At 37.8% G+C, this 21,535-nt stretch overlaps 1 protein-coding gene across 1 annotated transcript; it reads left to right on the top strand.

Moving 5' to 3' along the window:
• The first annotated feature begins 3,503 nt into the window (after positions 1–3,503).
• LOC136677853 (chemerin-like receptor 1) lies at positions 3,504–4,552 on the top strand. The gene has a single exon (XM_066655526.1). It carries the CDS (start codon positions 3,504–3,506, stop codon positions 4,479–4,481), a length of 978 nt encoding a protein of 325 aa, XP_066511623.1. The 3' UTR covers positions 4,482–4,552.
• The last annotated feature ends 16,983 nt before the right edge of the window (positions 4,553–21,535 follow it).

The following is a 21,535-nucleotide window of genomic DNA, read 5'->3' on the forward strand; positions in this document are numbered from 1 at the left end:
CCCCCATCCTCAAATCCTTACACTGGATACCAGTCTGTTACAGAATAGATTTTAAGGTGTTATTAATGGTCTGTAAATGTCTAAATGGGGTAGGACCAGCGTATTTATCAGATCTGCTACAGAGATATGAGCCGAGCAGAGCTCTCAGATCTTTAGGAACTAGTCAGTTAGTCCTGCCTCGGGTCAAAACTAAACATGGAGAGGCAGCGTTTAGCTACTATGCCGCTTTTAAATGGAACCAGCTGACTGAGAATATTAGAAGAGCCCCGACTTTAGACACTTTAAAATCAAGACTTAAAACATTCCTGTTTGAGCAGGCTTACAGCTCAGTTTAAAATATTCTGCACTTTTCTCTAACTGCATTTTATTTCTTTTATTCCTTTTCTATTATTGTCATTTTAAATTGCTTTAATAATTTTACTCTTTTTATGTAATTGTTTTATTGGACGTTTATGATTTTATTCTGGCTTATAATTTAATTGTTTCTTTTTCTGTAAAGCACTTTGAATTGCTTCTGTATGAAAGGTGCTCTATAAATAAACTTGCCTTGCCTTGCCTAATAACACGGTAAAGTGTATATTATGAGTGATATATGGGTTTTATCATGTAGAAAACATTTTATTTGATTACACATATTTCCCCAGCTCTACATCAGCTGAAGCCCAGAGATCCGTTCGCGACCGATTCCCTGAGAAAAATCTCGAGATTAATTCGCTGCACCTAATGGGGCAGACACAACCACGGTGTAACTGAGGAATAAACACTCTCTGCCACATCAGGACCAGATTGTGATTAGTATTAAACCCTGAATCAGTGCAAGAACCTTTTTATTCAGAAGACAGCATGTATTTTCACAGGATACATTTAATGATTCCAAAAATGATCCAGAGCGAGCGACACTCCGGCATGAACTCATACAATAAACTAAAGGCGTATGTGTTACGCCCCTGAGGGTGGGGAAGTGAGGGAAATATTATTTTTTTAAGAAAACACGGGACACGCTGTTTATTGCTTGCTGCACCTTACATATGTATCGCAGTCAGGGGCTACACTGATGTGGTTTAGTCGTCATGTCGTTTGGATGCATTTAATAATTAATTCTGTTCACATCACTGACTACTTCTTTCACAACTCAGTCATGGCGCACAGAGTGTGAGTCTGTCTACATATAACAAATAATAACAGTTTAAATTTAAATATAAAAGCAACTTCAAATAAGAGTCATAAGAAGTCTGTGAGAGTCTATTGTCTACTATAGATGACGCAAATCATGCTGTTTGTTTTTGAGGACTTGCACTTTATTGGACAGTTTGTTTCCATCCAATTCTACCAGCACTTTCTGGAAAAATTCAAATGTGTATCGCACATTTAATATTAGCCTATTTGTTTAAAGGATAAGATCACTGATTGCCCTTATATTTCTTATGGACGTAACTCCAATGAAATCATTAAATAAAATCAACAATAAATGTATGTTTTTACTAATATCTGTCACAAAGCTCTATGAATCAGATCAACAATACATCAACTGCAGTCTCATCACCATAACAATTCATGCTTTGTCACAAAAATAGAAAAAAAACATTTTATGAATCTGCATGAATTAATAATGCTGTACAGAAGAGCTGCTGTGTGACTGGTTGCACTAACCTTCTATGCACAATAAAGGATGCTGGAGCTGTGGGGCATTGACAACTTCAGAAATTGAGAAATCTCTGTTTAAACAAATGCACTGTGGTTGTAAATGACCAATGATTAAAATGTGCAGTGTAAAATTTTACAGGTGCTCAGTGTATGTCTGGCATGACAGTTCAGTGGAAAGTGGTTCCTTTGAATTCTGACAAACCACAGAAAGGAAGTGAATGTTACAAAATTTTACTGATAATATAAAAGATCATTGCTCATCTTAAGCAGCAATACCACCAGCTCTGCAGCAGTGTGCTGAAGCAGCCATTGGCCGGTGAGTCTTTTTATTTTCTTTAAATATAAAGCAAAACATGTGTTGTGTATTTTGAGGTATAAGCCTCAAAGAGATTGAGGCTTGAGAGAAAAAAAAAGCAGCTGCATTACTGGGTAAACAGTGGGTTTTGTGGAACTTATTTTGTGCATCTATTTTTAGTAACGTGTAACAGATGGCCAAATTTGTTAAATTTAGTGAAAAACTGAGTAACTAAAATAAGTGATAATAAGTAATAGGTATATTGAATAATCACTTTAGGGCTTCCTCAAGGAGATCTTCAGAAATAGTTAAACAAAGCCTTCATAGCCTTGGCCTAAAGGTTAGAGGACTGGGCTTAGTACCGGAAGGTCGCTGGTTCGATGCCCAGGACAAGCGGGAACATCCATGGCTGAAATGCCCTTGAGCAAGGCACTGAACCCCCAATGCTCTTTGGGCGCCGGGGATAGCTGTCCTCTGCTCTGGTTGTGTGTGTGTGTGTGTGTGTTCACTGCTACAGACGGTTTTATGCGGAAGACATATTTGGTTATACAAGTGACAAGTAATTGAACGTTTCATTTTCATTAATATCTGAACACTTGAACTTGATTCCATTTTCATAATAATAAAAATTCCAGTTATCATGTTATAAATATATAAAACAAATAAACCTGTTCATTCCAAAAACAAACAATTCCTGCACTGTCATTTCTTCTCATAGTTTATTAAAATGTAATGGAGTTAATCTAAAGTTTCTGAAAATAATAAAGACCAGAAAGGATTTTAGATAAAAGTTATATATATTCCATAAAACAAATCCATGCCCTGTTCACTAGTAGATATTATTACTCTATAAAATAGATATTTATTTATTTATTTCTTGCGCACTGAATAAAACTGACACCTTTTCTGTTTTGTCCTCTGTGTGCAAGTTAATGAATCACCATCCTGCATATCACTACTGTCCAATTAAAAACACATCTCCATTTTTGGTGATTTTTAGTATTCTACATTATTAAAACACAGCAGCAGTCCTTCACATCGTGTGAAAATTTCATGATGAATAAGCCACGAGAAATGCTCCAAAATTACTCTGAGTAAAATCTTTTACAATCACTTCCTTTAAAAGATGAGAAGGATTTTTCTTTCTCTTGTAAAGTAACAAGTTTGGGAGATACATTTATTTTTATTGGACAGTGTTAATATGCTAAACTCTTGCACAGAAAGGTTTCGCTTTAAGTTATCAGCAGTCTATTTCTTGTAAAGTTTACATGAGATATGAGAAAGAGAAAGAACATGAGGATAGTCCAAAGAAAGAAAACAAAGGACACTTTCACCAAGATAAAATGCAGTTAGTCTTAATTTTGACCTGATCATTGAGCTCTGATGTAGACGGTGTAACATTCTGAATTTTAAATGTCTGTAATCAAAGTGTAACTCAAAGGTCACACTGAGATCTGATCAGTGAAACACAGTGGACAAAGATATTTCTGCTTATTTATAACAAAACCTTACAGAACATTAATACATCTATTGATTTCTGTCTCCTTTATAGAACTGAGACATCATGACTTCAACCCCAATACCAGAAACAACCCTTCCTGAAATGATCTATGAAACCTTATACAGTCCACTGGTTATATTCTATATAGTGGCCATCGCGATCATCATTGTCCTGGGTCTTACTGGAAATGGTTTTGTGATCTGGATTGCAGGATTTAAAGTCCGAAAGTCAGTCATCAACATCTGGTACCTGAGCCTGGCTGTGTCCGACTTCTTGTTCTGCTCATCCCTTTTCTTCAATGTCTTATGTATGATCACAAACACCTGGTTTACTGAACGGTACCTGTACAGATTATTTAGCTTCATTGCTTCACTAAATCTCTACTGCAGCATCTTCCTCCTCACCATCATCAGTGTGGACCGTTGTGTGATTGTTATGTTTCCAATTTGGGCTCAGAATCAGCGCACAGTTAAAAAGGCCTCTATGATAGTTGTTCTAGCTTGGTTCATCTCTGCAATATTTAGTGTTCCAGCGCTAATTATCCATGAAGCTTATGAAACATTATCCAGTGAAGATTTTGGAGAGATTAATTCTGCAGCAATATCTATATATGAGTTCATTTTTATATTTGTGATCCCGTTCCTGATAATGATTGCTTGTTGCGTCATTATAATACGAAAACTAAAGACCATGCAGATGGTGGAATCCAAAAAGCCTTTAAAGATCATGACAGCACTGAGTGCCACTTTCTTGATCACCTGGCTGCCTTATCACATATTTACACTGATGGATATAAACTCTGAAGAAAATGAATTTCTACAAATTATGAGTGCAGTTGTCGCTATTCTTGCCAGTGCTAATAGCTGTCTGAACCCGTTTCTTTATGCATTCATGGGGAAGGATATTAAGAAGCAATGTTATACAATTCTGTCAAAGATTGAAAATGCAATGGAGGAAGAGGACAACCAGAACATTGCCAGAGGGACAAATCTGACCCACGGACAAAGCCAACATACAACCACCATTTCATCTGTTCTGTGAGAGTAAAAAACATATATCTTTACAAACAGCCACAAATTCATTTCCAACTAATTTTCTAAATGCTTTATTTTTCCTGGTAATATCACAGCCTTCAGTATATTTTGTGTATATGCATCAAATTAAATTTAAAAAGGGATTGTTCTTTGTTCTGGAAGTGCTCCTGCCTGGGATATATTGCTTATACAAGTCAAGCTTTTGCCCTGTCTAGTGTGTTCCTGCTCTGTCTGTGTCTCCCTTGTTTCCTTGTTTGCCATGTCCTAGGAGCACATGGCTCTGTTATTGTTTTGTCCCCGTCTCCTTCCTTGTCTCCTCCTTAGCTCCACCCTCTCGTTGTGCCTCCTTTGTGGTCCTTCCCCCTCGTTATCTGTCCCAGGTGTTCCTTGTCTGTGGTGTGTATTTATTTAAGTACCCTTGTTGTAGTGTTTCTTTGGTGGATGTTACTGTTAGCACTTTCTTTGTGTATTTCTGGTCTGTTTGTACCTTTGTTTTACTATTATACCTGTCTGAGTTGTTTCTAAGATTTTGTTGTTGCTCTAGTCTTTCTGTTTGAATCTCTGCCTTGCCTGTTAGTACTGTTGTATATTTCCCTCTGGATTGTTTGTTTGTTTTTCTCTAGTCTGTTTATACATTTCTTTAGTCTGTTAGTCTCTCTCTCTCATTGGTATTACTCTCGATCTAATCTATTGGTATATTTGGATCTCTCTAGTCTGTTTATGCCATCCTGTACCTTGTAAGTATCTCTGTCCATGTCTCTAAGTGTCTCCTTAAGTATTTCTGTTGGTTATATTTTGTTATATCTGCTGTTATGGTGTTTGGGTCCACTTTTGTCAGGCCACCCGGTCGTGACAACATGAATGAATAAAGAAATGTTTGTTTGTCAAGATTTAAGTGTTAAATTGTTGCTTTCTAGCAAATATACTGTTGATGTAAAAACAAAAGCTCCATAACATTGCAACACTCTGGGCCACAATTTTTCCTTGTTCTTGTAAATAATAACACCACACACATTAAATGTTTCTCATGAACCACTATGTGGATTATGCACTGGTTTAATTTAACTACTAAAGGTTTAGGAGAATTATTTCTATCATTTTCTCTAACGTTCTCCTCTCCACAAATGTTCTGTAACAAAACATGCATGACAAAACAGAGGGTGAACCCTGATCTTCAAAATAAACCCTGATCACTTAAATCTAAGCTGAACAAGAGCTTAATAGCAATATAAGGGATTAAAAGCACACATTTTCCTTTAGGAATATCCCTCCAAACCTGCTAAACAAAACATGACACATGTAACCATTTCTGCTGTTCTCCAAAACTGGAGTAACATTAGTGTTTTAAGGGAGGAATACGTTTTTGAAAAGCTTTTATATTTTTTGATTATATATGGTTTTGGCAGTACAACCATGAGCCTGAAGCTTTGAAATCTTGATACACATTGCAGGGCAGCTTCTACAGATGTAGTGGCTATAACCCTAGAAGATGAGGAGAAAAATGCTGGGGCAAGATGCAGTGACCATGTATGTAATGCTGCTTGAAGCACCAACCACAAAATAAATTAACATTCATTCATTGTCTGTAACTGCTTATCCAGTTCCAGGTCACGGTGGGCCCAGAGACTACCTGGAATCACTGGGCACAAGGCAGGAACTCATCCTGGAGTGGGCGCCAGTCACAGGGTGACACACGCACACACCTATGGACACTGGAAGAACACACCAAACTCCTCACAGACAGTCACTCGGAGCGGGACTTGAACCCACGACCTCCAGGTCGCTGGAGCTGTGTGACTGCTACACCACTATTCCACCATAAAGAACGTTAATAACAAATTAAATCATTTTAAAAAACAATTTAAAATATTTATATCCATTTATAGCTTATCCAGATACCCAAATACTTGAAATCATTCATGTGAAAGCTAAATTAATAAATTTTGCTCATTTCTGGTTGATTTATACTGCATTCCAACACTAATTTACTTTCCAACCAACGGGTGCCTCTAAGCCTCAGGCCCCATCCACACAGATTCGTTTTATTTTAAAAATCTATACATACTCTCAACTATGGTCACAAGGTCTGGGTGATGGCTGAACATAGTTAGATGCTTTAGTGAAGTAATGTACACATTTCTGTGTAAACAATTTGCTAATTGCACATTCCTTTTAGCTAGGGTCCAAAGTTCTTAAAGAAGCATAATTTGGATACAGGGGTTTGGAGTAACTACCGGCCCATATCAAAATCATTTCTGGCTAAAGTTTTAGAAAAAGTCGTTTTAACTCAACTAAAATCTTTCATCGACAGCCATAATATCTATGAGACTTTTCAGTCGGGCTTTAGGGCATTTCATAGCACGGAGTCTGCTCTTTTAAACGTTACTAATGACCTTTTACACAATGCTGATTCTGGGGATTGTTCTGTTCTGGTTTTGCTGGACTTGAGCGCCACATTTGATACTGTCGACCATGATTTACTCATCGAGCGCCTGGAATACTATGTTGGAATCAAGAGCTTGGCTCTTAATTGGTTTATTTCATACATTAAACAAAGGGCTTTTTCAGTTAACCTTGGCAAATACTTCTCGGCCTCCTCTACTGTGATATCCGGAGTTCCTCAAGGATCAATTTTGGGCCCTGTTCTTTTTTCACTATACCTGCTTCCCCTTGGTTAAATTATTCATAAGCATGGTGTCTCATTTCATTGTTATGCAGATGATCTACAACTGTACTTACCTTTGAATACCGGGAATCATCACGCTCTAGGTAGACTGAGCGCATCATGGATATTAAAAATTGGATGAGTCAAAGCTTTCTTCAATTGAATGACAGTAAAACAGAGGTTATTCTATTTGGGCCCCCTTCATTAACCAATAATCTAAAGGAAAGCCTAGGCCCCTTAAAACCTTTCCTGAAAAGACGGGTTAAAAACCTTGGGGTCATTTTTGACTCTGATTTCAAATTTGAAAAGCAAGTAAATGCAGTAGTGAATGGCAGCTTTTTCCAGTTAAGAACAATCTCCAGATTAAAGTAATTTCTTAATACCTCAGATCTTGAAAAAGTCATTCATGCTTTTGTTACATCCAGACTGGATTACTGTAATGCACTGTACTTTGAAATTGGTGAAGCATCTCTTGCGCGCTTACAGTTAGTTCAAAATTAGATTATTAACTGGTTCCAAAAAAAGAGAGCACATCACTCCAATCTTAGCTTCTCTACATTGGCTCCCAGGGCGTTACAGAGTCCAGTATAAAATGGCATTGATGGTTTTTAAAGCCTTAAATGGACTTGCACCAGCATACATTGTGGACATGCTTTGCCTGTATGTGCCCTCAAGAGCTCTAAGGTCTTCAGCTCAATCGTATCCGACTGTTCCTAGGTCTCGTCTTAAACATAAATGGGATTGTGTGTTTACTGTTGCTGCACCAAGACTTTAGAATGGTCTTCCAAGTGACGTAGGAAACGCGCCATCTATGACTGTCTTTAAATCCAAGCTTAAAACACACTTTTACCGTCTGGCATTTGGCAGCTGTGGATCTGTGGATTAGGAGCTGTGTTAATGTATGTCTTTCTGTGTCACTATGTTTTTCTGTGATGCTGGTGGTTAGAAGGTGGAAATGTTTCTTTTGTTTGTTGTGAAGCACTTTGGTTTTAAATGTGCTCTATAAATACAATTTTACTTACTTACTATAAATAAGTTTAGATTTGTTTTCTAAGACATGGTGGTTGCAAACGTCATGCTAAAATAATTTTTCTCTAATTTCCCAATGGAATAAATCATAAAATGACTTTATGAGAAAGTATAACCAGGCTGTTCATTGTAATGCTTAAACTTTACAATTCATTCCCCAATTCTACTAATTTAGTGGGAAAACCGCTAACAAACTTAAACACACTTGTTAACTGGATGTGGATGTGCAGATAATATAAAATATTACTCTTTAAACATCTTAAACTTTAAAAGTGCATCACACTCACGTCTGTTTTGCTGTAACTCTACGGCGCTGCTGATGTCTGGAACTATTGAGACGCTCCAGGATCCACCATTGCTGTTAAAAAATAAAACAATTGAGTTGATGCATCTCTTTCTCTGTAGGGCTCTGGTTGTAGTCTTCTTTGTTGTGGTATGGATGTTAGTTCTGGACTTCGTGTACTCGTTTCTCAGACTCTACAGTTTTGCATTGCTTTTGTTATTTACTGTTTAGTCTTTTCTCTATCACTGCAATAAATTAAGTTTGAATTTACATAATTTTTATCACCATAGGGTTGCATACAATTATATCCTCTACATCCAGAGATAAACATTTAAGTATTAATATATGTTACTAATATTTTATTATTTGGATGTAGATTATTTAAATTAAAGCACCACCTTTTATAGAAAAAAAAATGAAGTAAATGTTTATTTTTCTCTGTGATGTTTGCTCTCTCAGACTGGTACTTCTCTTCTGTCTTAATCTGCTTGTTTAGTTTAGTTCTTGGATTTTTCCCTGTTCTCAGTCTCTATTTATGTTTAATCTTTCTTTTAGGTTGTAGTCTGTGCTCTCCCTGGTTCCTTGTATAAATAGTCTCTTTGCTTTTCTAATGTTCTCATGATGTTTCTTAGCCCAGGTCCATGTCTGTTTAACTAGTCTCCCTCTGTTTAACTTTAGCTTCTTTATTTACACATAGTTCTGTTTAAATAGGGTGTCTTAGCTTCGTTAGTTGCACTTTTAGAGTCTTGGTTTAGGTTTTCTTATCGTAGCTCAGAATTTCTCAAAGTGTTGGGCTTGTAGGTATTGCAGTGGGGCGCAAAAAATCTGAAGAAATGAGCATTTCTATATTAATGCCTTTCTTTTTTGCCAGTAAATCTACTCAGTAAAAAGCACCCACTCACGATTCATTAACAGCCCTTAAATATAACAAAAGAACATTAGATAGGAGACGAGAAATACTGGAACCAAAATATGCTTTTATTTTGAAAATGCGCCACCGAGATTAAAGTGTTTTGGTAGCGAGTCAGACACAGGGTGGGTCTTATTTTAGCCACCTGTACGGCACCTGTACAAATATAAAGCTGCTCCAATCATCAGCTTCACTGGCCTCCGATTCACTGTCACTGTCTGGTTTATAAAGTTAGTTTTTACCAGCTCTAGGCCTGAGGTCAGTAACGAGAGCACAACAGATAACAATGACCGCTAATTACAGTTATGAAAGCAGCTTTTATATAAATATTATGGAGACAGGAGGATCTGAGAGTTAGTTAAACTTAATATTAGCTGTGTTCAGGTTGTGGGAAAGCACACTAAACATGCAGCAAGTTAATGTCAGTCTCTGGCTGTGTCCCAAACTGCACACTGCTGCACTGTATAGTATGAAAAAATATACAGATACCTGTCATAAAATTAGAATTTCATGAAAAATTGGATTTAATTTCAGTAATTCCATTCAAAAGGTGAAACTTGTATATTATACTCATTCATTACACACAGACTGATATAATTCAAGTGTTTATTTCTTTTAATTTGATGATTATTACTGACAACTAATGAAAACCCCAAATGTCGCTGAAAAAGTGATGAATGTTGCAATAAGACACTGATGAACGTTGACCTTGGAGTTCAGCTTTGTATCTCTGGAAGTTTTTGGTTATTTGTCTACCATTTATGCCATAATTCTGTTCAATCTGGGATCAGTTTTCCTCTTGCAGTCATATACAAGGAGGTTGGCTACATCAAGCTGCTTTGAGATGATCTTAAAAGCCTTTACTTTTAACATGCTTGTCTAGAATTTAAATCTAAAATTACTATCAAAGGCATGTAGTTATGCATGAGAAAATTGCCTTTAATACCATCAATTTTCAGAAGGAATGAAGCAGTGTTTCAAAGAGTTGTAAGGGTACCAATAAATGTGTCCCTTCTGTATGTTTCATTTCCACATCTCTGTAAAACATATACTAAAAAAATGTGCTTTGTCACAGTGGCATTGGTTGCATCATGGGAGCTTCAAGAAAGAAAAAGATAATCTGCCAAAACAGAACAGTGGACAGCCAACAAAATGCAGGATGTTTCACTTACCACTAATTACTAATTATTAATTATTTAAATTTATAAAAGTTACTATAGGGCAAGAAATCAAAGACATACATTTTGTCTTTACACAGATTTAATTATTTTTTTATGTCTTTGCACAGGAACTTGAAATTCTAGGAGCAAGTAATACAAATAACATTCATTCATTGTCTGAAACCGCTTATCCAGTTCAGGGTCACTGGGCACAAGGCAGGAACGCCAACGTGTGTTTTTGGACCATGGGAGGAAACTGGAGCACCTAGAGTAAACCCATGCGGACATGGAGAGAACACACCAAACTCCTGAACACATAACCTCAAAGTCCCTGGAGCTGGCTGTGTGAGTACAACACTACCTGCTGCGCCACCGCGCCACATATAGGTAACAGTAATATGCAAATTTCAGAACACTTCTGGTCAAATATATAAGTAGGAATACCATAACAATTTCACCACAATGATCAACATTTTTTGTGCACAACTCACTTTATGCAACCTTTTTATAGAAATGCACATTCTGTGTGGAATTCTAGCCAAGTATTGTCTTCTGATTTGCTTAACTTACAACTATGAATGGTCCCAGCTACTTCCAATGATTACCTGGGAGTCTTAAAAGGTAGGTGCTAGGGCTTGCACAGAGCCTGAACTTTGCTTGGAAAACTACATTAAAAAGTAAATACAGCATTAATCAGGAAGCATGGTGATGGGAATTTAAACAAATGACAATTAAACCAAATGAACTGCAGAATAACTGGCATAACTGGAGGAAGCTATTTGGTTTTAAAATCAAGGGGAATCGGTGTTCACATGACTGTCCATATGAAAATCATGCAGTTCAGGGCTGAATTTTTCAAAAGCATGTCAGAAAGACTTTTGTGGTAGAGTGAGCAACACATTGGACACACTCTCTGCCTGTTAAGATGATCTTCACACTTCACATCTTTGAGAAACAGTTTTCTCAGGCTAATTCAGTTTGCCAGGTAATATTACACTGACCCTGTAAAAAATAAACTGATGCCATGATGTAAGTACACCAAAAGGCTATAAGAGAAAAAAACTTTGTACATCCTATGGCAATATTGAGCAACATTTAAAATAAATAAATAAATATGAAAATTTCAAAACTATGATTAGTTGTATTTGTCATGTGATTTTAGAAATAGGATTCTGGGAATTGCTGCTCCTCTCTTTTTTGTATAAGATTTTCTCTGCATTTCCTCAGCTCCCCTTCATGCTGTAGAAAAGAGCCCGCAGATTCCCTCTCTTTTTTTGTTTCTCAGTAAGGCAGAACATTTCAGAGATATGCAGATAAATGCAACACCAACTTTATCCACAGGGCATCCTCTTATGCACACAGAAAAATGATTTTTCTTTCAGTTTTAAACTATGACATCTCAGTTTCTACATGGGCTACTGACATTAAACACAACTGTCATGACAACATGATGCGACAAATCTGCGCTTTCTAGAGATGTTGACAGAAATGGTTGATGTGACATTGCATGCCCTGCAATGTGAATATTGTGCATGTGCACAATACAGTGACGATGCTGAAACAATATATAGTGCAGCCCTTACACATTTATGTATAACATGAAATGCTTAGAGGACTAGGTGCAATAGAGACTTGTGCAGACTCTAACAATCTTGAAGCAACTACTCAAAAATGTTAGCTGGAATATCTGGACAGGTTTTAAAAAATAAGACATGGCAAATCCTGTGGGAGCTAATAAAACTAGAAGTGTAAGGCAAATCGGCAACACCACCATTCATGCCCAATCTCTTTGCTTCCTGTTACACTTGAATAAATGTTTGTACTGGATGAGTATAATTAGAAATGTACATTTGTCCTCTTACTTATGAATATATACGCTCCACCTGTATTTTATTTTTAATACTTAATATGGATTTGCTCTGTGCCACAGCTTGAACTGGCCCTGGCACAACCCTGAACTGGATAAGTGCTTACAGACAATGAATGTTTTGCATTAAATTGATGCAGTGAAATGTTCATAGCTTGGTAAGCATTCTGGTACTCATTCAGAGTAGTTCACACACAACAAAAAATGCAGTTGTACCAACTCGATGAATTTAGTTAATATAAAACATTTCTTTGACAGAACATATTGTTTTCTGTTTTTCCAATAATAACACACACACACACACACACACATATATATATATATATACCTAGTTTTTTTTTTAAATCAGAAAAAAAGAATATTTATATAAATAAAATTTATGCCATCAGAATGAAATTAAGAAAAAATAAAGAAAAATTAGGAAAAATCTAATTAGGCCCTAAAGGCGAAAACGGCTAAATCTTTGACAGGTCCTTGACTAAGTGGTATTGCCCAAATTTGACCAGATGGTGTCACTACTGTGCAACTTACCTTTAAAGTCATGAACTCAGATGACTCATTTCTACACCCGTGTTGTCTCAGCAGAGTTCACAAGATCCGAGTTTCATGTTTCGCTGTTCAAGTTTTGGTAAACATATACAGAATTCTTATGGCGTTAAGGGTATTATAAGGGTATTATTCGCTCACTTTTGATTCTAACAATGGTTGCATTGTAAAAACCTCATTCTTTCATCTGCGCAACATTGACAAAAAATAAAGTCCCAACCAAAAGTCAGCTGCCAAAAGTCTCAACCATGCATGCATGTCTAGCCGCCTTGATTACTGTACCTCCATCCTTGGGCTTTAACTCTACTTCATAGTGTTCAGATGATTCAGAGCTCTGCTTCTCATCTCCTAACAAACACTATGTCCCATTACAACATCACCCCACTTCTCCAAAACTTCCACTGGTATCTGGTTCAATATTTTATACCGTTCAAAATGCTCCTGCACATCTACAAAGCTTAGAATAATCATACTCCTTCATATCTGTCTGACCTTCATCAACCTTAACTACCTAAGTGTGCTCTCAGATTGTCTTTGGCTGGATTACTCACAATTCCTTTGCCCAACCTTTATATAGTCTTAGGGACTGAGCCCAACACATCTGTTTTCTGTTACATATAACCTTCCTCTTTTCTGAGTCTTATAATAAGCTAAACCATGTTATTTACCCTTCCTCCGGGTGCTCCGGTTTCCTCCCACAGTCCAGAAACACGTTGGTAGGTGGATTGGCAACTCAAAAATGTGTCCGTAGGTGTGAGTGTGTGAGTGAATGTGTGTGTGTCTGTGTTGCCCTGTGAAGGACTGGCGCCCCCTCCAGGGTGTATTCCTGCCTTGCGCCCAATGATTCCAGGTAGGCTCTGGACCCACCGCGACCCTGAACTGGATAAGCGGTTACAGATAATGAATGAATGAATGAATGTTATTTACCCTCTTCATGGTATTGTACTGTAATGTATTGTACTGTGTTATACACTGATAAACCATAACATATGACCACCTTCTTGTTTCTTCACTCACTGTCCATTCTCTCAGCTCCACTGACCACCCAGGAACACTTTGTAGTTCTACAAGTACAGACTTTAGTATATCTGTTGCTTTGTATATTTTGCGGGACCATTGACCTGTTCTTCAATGATCAGGACCCCCAAGACCTCAAACAGAGTGAGTATAATGTGATTTGTGCATCATGCTCAGCACTGCAGTGACACTGATGTGTTAGTGTGTGTGGTGTTGCTACAAGTGGATCAGACACAGCAGTGCTTCTGGAGTTTTTAAACCTGGACTAAGAATATTTCACCAACAAAAACAACCACACAAGAGAATGACCAATGCAAACTGTGCAGCAGCAGATGATCTACTGTCTCTGACTCTACATCTACAAGGTGGACCAATGAGGTAGGAGTGTCTAAAGGACTGGACAGTGAGTGGACACAGTGTTTAAAAACTCTAGCCGCACTGCTGTGTCTGATTCACTTGTGCTAGCACAACACACACTAACACACCACCACCATGTCAGTGTCACTGCAGCGTTGAGGATGATCCACCACCCAAAAAATACCTACTCTGTTCTGATCCTTCAAAATCCTTTTGAAATTTTACATGAAATAACACTGCATATAACAGGTTTTTTTTTTGCCTTTGTGCTATGTATAAACAAACTATACTGTGTTACATTTATGAAATCAATGAACGACTGCAGAAAAATGAAATAACATTTCTGCATGAAAAACATTTTTAACTCATTAAAAAAAGACGTTGGGTTGACGGTTATGTAAAATGCTCAATGTCTATTTGAGTCCTTGTAGTAATGGGGGAAAAAAACGCCAAACTTAAATTATCCACAAAACAAAATGCTGTCCTCTCCCTGCATGCCGTCATCCTTTTACTGGCGCCGTGCAGTCAGCTGTCAAAAAAATTCAAGAAACCGCACACTGGCGGGTGTTGCACATTGGAAGTTGTGACGTGTATTAAGAGCGACAAAATATTTTAAATATTAAAATATTTTAGATGTTACAAGATCGCCATAATCTTCATAGAATACAGTAATTATTTTTAAAAGCTGAGCTGCATCAGAGGGATCAAAGAGAAAAAATGCGGCTCTGGAGCTGCGGGTTGCCGACCCCTGTCTTATGTATTCATTCCCATTGTAATCTGTGCCATTGGGTCATTGAAAAACATGTTGTTAATACTATTTACATTATTATTATTGCACAGTTGAGCCCTTGGGTCAGGAATAGCTACTTCATAAAGAAGCTGAATTCATACAATAAAATGGAGGTCTAAATACAACCCAAGTCTAGAAAAGTACTGTTCCAAAAACAGCAACCTAGTGTCTGAATAAAATAACATCAAATTCACAATGAAAATGTGAAAAACATCAAAACAGGAAATGAGCCTAAAGTCACCATGCCTAATGCCCAGAATAGTCTAGAATAATATTCAGCCTCAGTATTGGACAGTGGGACAGTATTCTCTGGAGTGATGGTGCTCTGTCTAAAACCTTAATGATAAGTTGGAGTTCCCCAATGTATAATCTAAATATATCTGACAACAGTGATCCAAATAATGAATGAATTAGCAACAAGTTTTCTGAAAACTTTGTCATAGAGTGCATGTATAATTAAATACTTATGAATGAAAAGTTAGTGTCAATGGTTTTATATTTAAATCCCCTTACATGGTACCTAATGTTACAATATTACTTAAATGTAAGTATAAAATATGTACAGTTAATTTATTAACAACATAGTTCAATACATACGGGATTTGTCAAAACAGGAAGAAAAAAAAACGTAGGAAATGTATGTGTGTAATGTAATAGATCTTGGCTTGTAGGATCTGGCAACCCGTTTGGCTGTTCCTGTACCCGTTTAGAAGAAGCTGTTTTGCTCGCTCTGGTTTTCCTGTTACTTGTTTCTACTGTTATTTCTGTCTTTACCACTTACTAATCATACATAGATCGATTTTATAGATTATCTCCACAGAATTATTTATTACAGAGGCTCTAAATCTGCCATCTGCTCCTGCAGTAACGTTTCTGGTGTAAGTTCCTAAATCAACCAAAAGCGTTAAGTACCTGCAATACCATGGCTACTGCTACCTGTTTTGCCTGCTCAGAGTGTGGCATGTTTAGTTTAACCCCTTTTTTTCACCTCTAGCGACAACGATAGTGGTTATGTTTGTGCTAAGTGCCAGCTAGTTAGCTCTCTGGTGGATAAAGTAGACCAGCTGGAAGTGCGCATCCAGAGCTTATTATTATAAATGGATAAACATCGAGATTCAGTACTAGCAACTCCGGGTGCCTTAGGGAGATTTAGCACCTGCTCGGCATTAGCTCCCTCACAGCGGGGTGAATGGGTGACGTCTTGGTGACATAGCCAGAAAGCTAAGGCTGATGCTAACACTGAGGCCAAAGCTAGCCCACCGGGACACCACGCTCCTCCGATTCGCGTGTCAAACAGGTTTGCCCCGCTCAGTGGAGCACGCACTGAGGGGCCTGTTAAGAGTGCTCTGGTTATAGGAGATTCTATCATTCGACACGTGAAATTAGCTACTCCTTTAGGGGCTACAGCAGTAACATGGAGCCAGAGCGCCAGACATTAGTGGCAACCTTAGACTCCTAATAGGAGATATTCGAGGTTAGTCATTCATGTAGGTGCCTGATGGAGATGGAGATTGAGCATGTGAAAAACATATGAATCCATGTTAACTGGTCGACCAATGCCAGTAACATACTTGAAGGGACCCACCCGTGGCCCCAACCTTGAACAATTGCAAAAAGAACTACAAGAATATGTCAAATGTCTGACAAAAATCCACAGAGAGATTTTCACTTGGGTGAAAGGAGCCACCGGAGAGAGGACCTCGACTATTGCTGATGAAGGACTGAAGGAAGTGCTCCCCGAGGACTACGTCTACGTCAAAACGTTCAAGAGAGGCTGGACTGAGACCAGACGGGAAGGACCATTTGAAGTGATTCTAGCTACCCCAACAGCTGTAAAGGTAAAAAAACGAAAAGTCTGGATTCACCTTAATCATTGTTCCAGATCTGTTAAGACCACTCCCATTTGTTACACCTACTGTGCAACAACAAAGCACAGACACAGGAGCAGAAGCAAGGGACCAGACAATGCCAGCACCAGACATCATCAAGCCAGGTCCGAGTGGAGTACAAAGACCAGTAACTAGGAGCGTCACTAGAGCTACAAAAGCATCAGCTGACAACTCTGATTGATGAAGGTAATGAGTCTAGGCAACGGCTGGTAAACAGTCATCCAGACTCATTTTTATTTAACTCAGTTTGAGGTGTGAGCCAAGTGCCACCTCTACTGCAGTAACAAAATAACAGGACAACTAATTAACTCTGACTGAATAACTTGACATTATGCCTGGTTGGCATCCATTTAGACATCCTGGACTTTGTGGACTGAGGGGAACCACTTGTGTATTGTTAATGTTGTCCAGCATCGTTGTGATAATCATTCTGTCTGCAGGTATTTTTTACACAGGTAATCACCCACAAGGTAACTTGAATGATACACATGTGTTCACATCACTAAACACATTCATGCAGGTCAGAATAAATAACACAGGCCCAGTTCTAATTTCACTTAAAAGTGAGAAGTGAGCAGTAACCTTACCTGTAGAATATTCTGCAGTACAACAGACTTGGAACACATCAGGAGGATTAGTTTGTGAACGCTACTGTCCAATAAGTAGTCAGCAGGTATGCATGGGAACATCAAGTTTTTCACCAGGAGAATACAATGTGCTTAATGAATGGACATTGGTGAGAGGAAATAGGAAGTACACGAGGTCAAGGACATGCTTACATAAGCCAGGTATATCAAATTGTACTCAAATCCCAAATTGATTCAATCCAGCTTCAACAAAACCAAGACAACAGTCTCGTAAGATACGTTGTCCCCTGGCACTGATAATGGTACCTACATTAGTCCAAGATAGAGCAAGATTATTTTGTGAAGTATCAGTTTTTAGGAGCTAATGATACAATTACAGACATAAAGGGCAAGTTCCACTCAACTGGAACTCAAAAAAATTCACAATGTTCAAGCCATGGGATTTTCACTGTTAGCGTACATTGTGACTCGCTGATTTGCTATGAGAGTATACACCTTAATCACTTACACAGTAGTCATGCACAAATGGGAAGCCCTAGAATTGTACGTGCTAACAGGAACTATTGATTCAGAGACTAACAACGGCCAAGAGGATAAAGGTGAGGTAGTTACAATGTACGCCACTCAGAACATGTTGTATAAATATTTGCAATTCACAGCTTATACAAATGTTGACAATGATTGCATAGTATGTTACTCTAAAAAAGGGTCCCAAAACTATTCCATTGGGAGGTTTAGCTGAATGTGTAAACAAGTCTACAGTATGCCCATTAATCTGCTTATTGTGGAGCATGGATGTTAACTACAATCCTGAACGGGCTCACGATTGTTCAACATTATACAGACCACTCACTCATCCACAACCAATGGTGCAGGACGATGGATGGCAATATTCATATTGTTTCTGTCAACAGTTTGTCCCATTTGAGAGAGGAATAGTTCACAGATGCAGAAGAAAGCTAAATAGTACAGGTTGGGATCTGAACAGTAACACAAAGTTATTGAACATAGACTTGGGTTGAGGGTACAGTACCAGTTGCTGATATATTTTGGGTTTGTGATGATGGTAAACAAATAGCTCAATCTTTAGCTCCTACCTGGAAAGGATGTTGTGCTCCAGATACTTTATCAGGTCAGGTTGCACTATTACCTGTGCATCTATCAACAGCTCGGAACAAGCGAGATATATCATCATCTTGGCTTGCAGGTAAAGACACTGTATTTTCAAAACCTACTTTAACATATTCTGGAGTACCAACTGACATACCAGCTGAACACATGGTAATGTCTCAATCTAGTATTGACAATTGGGTAGCCTTTTTTTCCATGGCATCAGACTTATAAGAACGCCCATTGGGTTAATTATATTTGGTACAATCAGCAAAGATTTATGAATGTCACTATTGGTGCTCTGGCTTCTTTGGGCCAGCAGTTAGATGCAACTTCTAAAATGGTGGTACAGATGCTCCAGATGGTGGTACAGATGCTCCAGATGATGATGTTTGTGTTCTGTTTGGAGAATAGTGTTGTACTTACATCCCTATGAACACTGCTGAAGATGGTAATTTCACTAAATTTATGACACAATTAAAGGATTTGAGAGATGAACATGTGGCCAACACAAAGGGAGGAATCCCTGGAGAGGGATGGTTGTCTTGTAGTAGGTTGACTAGTAGTCGTGAAAGGGGGGAATGATGGAGATGGAGATTGAGCATGTGAAAAACATATGAATCCACTTATTCATAGGTCAGACATGGGACATTAAGTCAGGCATGGGATTTTCCTCACACACAAACAATATAGAGACATGTGGCTGTGAGAAACAAAGAATATAGAGACATATGACTGTCACAAATAATATAGAAACATGCTTGTTTTAAACAAAAGAGTCTTATGTATAGAAAGACACTTGAATTCATTACTCGGGCATGAACTCTGTAGCGAAGAGAATGGTGTGTGGAATAATATGAGACAGCCTGGTAGCATTTTGTTGAGGTAGAAAAAACTTAGAAAACAACCTTGTTAAAAATAGGAGGGGCGAGATGATCTCACCCCAAAAGTTACCTATATAAACTGTGTTTCTCCTTGTATCAGGTGTGAGTGCTCTGAAGGCTTCTGAGATGCTCACCAATGTTTTAAGAAAATAAAAACTGTACCTGCTGTATCTTCTAAGAGGTCGTCTTCAAGTATTTCTTTAGACTAGCTATGAGATCAACATGTCGTGGAAACAACAGGCCAATGATATTCGTCTGGGTAATATTAGAGAGGTGATTAAACTGGCACAGACGATATCCGATGCTGTAATCTGCTCTGGTCACATCCCAATGTGGCGCTGAAGCCTACAGCAGACTTACTGCAGTAAACTGCTAGATGTCCAAGTGGTGTTCCAAAAATCAAGTGGGCTTTATAGAAAATATGTTACATTTCGAGGGCAAGCCTGGTCTTATAGGAAGGGATGGTATCCACTCCATGTGGGAGGGTGCTGCCTTACTTTCTTGTAGCATAGTACAGTCTTTTAATTAGTCAGCAGAGTAGTGTAAACAGCTGCTGGCAATCCAGAGCCGGGACCAGGCCGCAGACAGACAGGCTAAACCGACCGTCTGCCAACTGCCTTTAGGCGTCACCTAGGTTGTATTGTATTGAGACTGTGTCTTTCCCCCGAATTAAATGTAGAAGTAGAAAAACAAAAAATAGTTTCAACAACCTAATCAATATTAAATCATACACATATGATAGCAACAACACCTCTGAACTAAAATTTGGGTTACTCAATATAAGATCACTAAATTCAAAAGCAGCCATCGTAAATGATATTATAAGTGATCATAAATTTGACGTTTTCTGTCTCACGGAAACGTGGGTTAGACCAAATGAATATTCAGCACTAAATGAAGCCACCCCTCTAGACTATAATTATGTGGGTTTTCTCCACCATTATTACAAATCCGGTCACAAAAAAGGACACATTTTTATTATGTAACATATACAAACCACCAGGGCCTTACTCAGAATTTCTTAAAGAATTCAGTGATTTTGCTGAAAAACTACCTGTGTGCAATCATAAAGTTATAATTGTAGGAGATTTCAATGTCCATTTTAAGAAGGCAGATGACCCACTAAAAAGGCATTTACTTCAATCCTCTATTGTTATTACTCAAAATGTAACAGGGCCTACACACTACTATAGTCACACTTTAGATTTAGTTTTGACACTTGGTCTCAACATAGACAAAGTGAATATCTTACCGCAAACCTCAGCAATCTCCGACCATTATGTAATTTCATATGAACTACATCTTAGGCGTAATATATATATATATATATATATATATATATATATATATATATATATATATATATATATATATATGTATGTCCCCTCGCTATTCTACAAAGCGTATAATAAAACCATCTACCACCCTACAATTTATAGAAAACTTCCCAGTATCAACCCAGTTCCCACTCCATCAGACCCAATGGAGCAATTGATGTACTAACTGACTACTTAGAGAATACCCGTTGATCTACTTTAGAAAATGTGGCACCACTTAAAAGAAAAAGTATGAGACAGAAAAAGCTCGTGCCAGGGTACAATGATAAAACCCATACCTTAAAACAAACATCACAGAAACTAGAGCAGAACACAAAACTGTATGGGAAACAAAACATCATCATCATCATATTCTTTGCTACTGAATACATTTCCGGGTCATGATAAGAAAACAAAACATGTTTTGTCCACTTTAAGTGACCATTAAACAGCTCATTTCTAAAGACAAATACAATAATATTTATTATTTAGAATACGCTATTTCCACAGAATGTTTTTGCTAAAAGTGAGAAACAGCCCATTATGTGCCTGTTTATACTTTTCTATCTAATGCTTGGCATTGGGCATGCTGAATTTAGGCTCATGTGCAGCTGTTCCATGGTGTGCCATTTTATTTTTTGCCTTATTATA

The sequence above is a fragment of the Hoplias malabaricus genome, chromosome Y (assembly GCF_029633855.1).
Source record: "Hoplias malabaricus isolate fHopMal1 chromosome Y, fHopMal1.hap1, whole genome shotgun sequence".
Taxonomy (NCBI): Eukaryota; Metazoa; Chordata; class Actinopteri; order Characiformes; family Erythrinidae; genus Hoplias; species Hoplias malabaricus.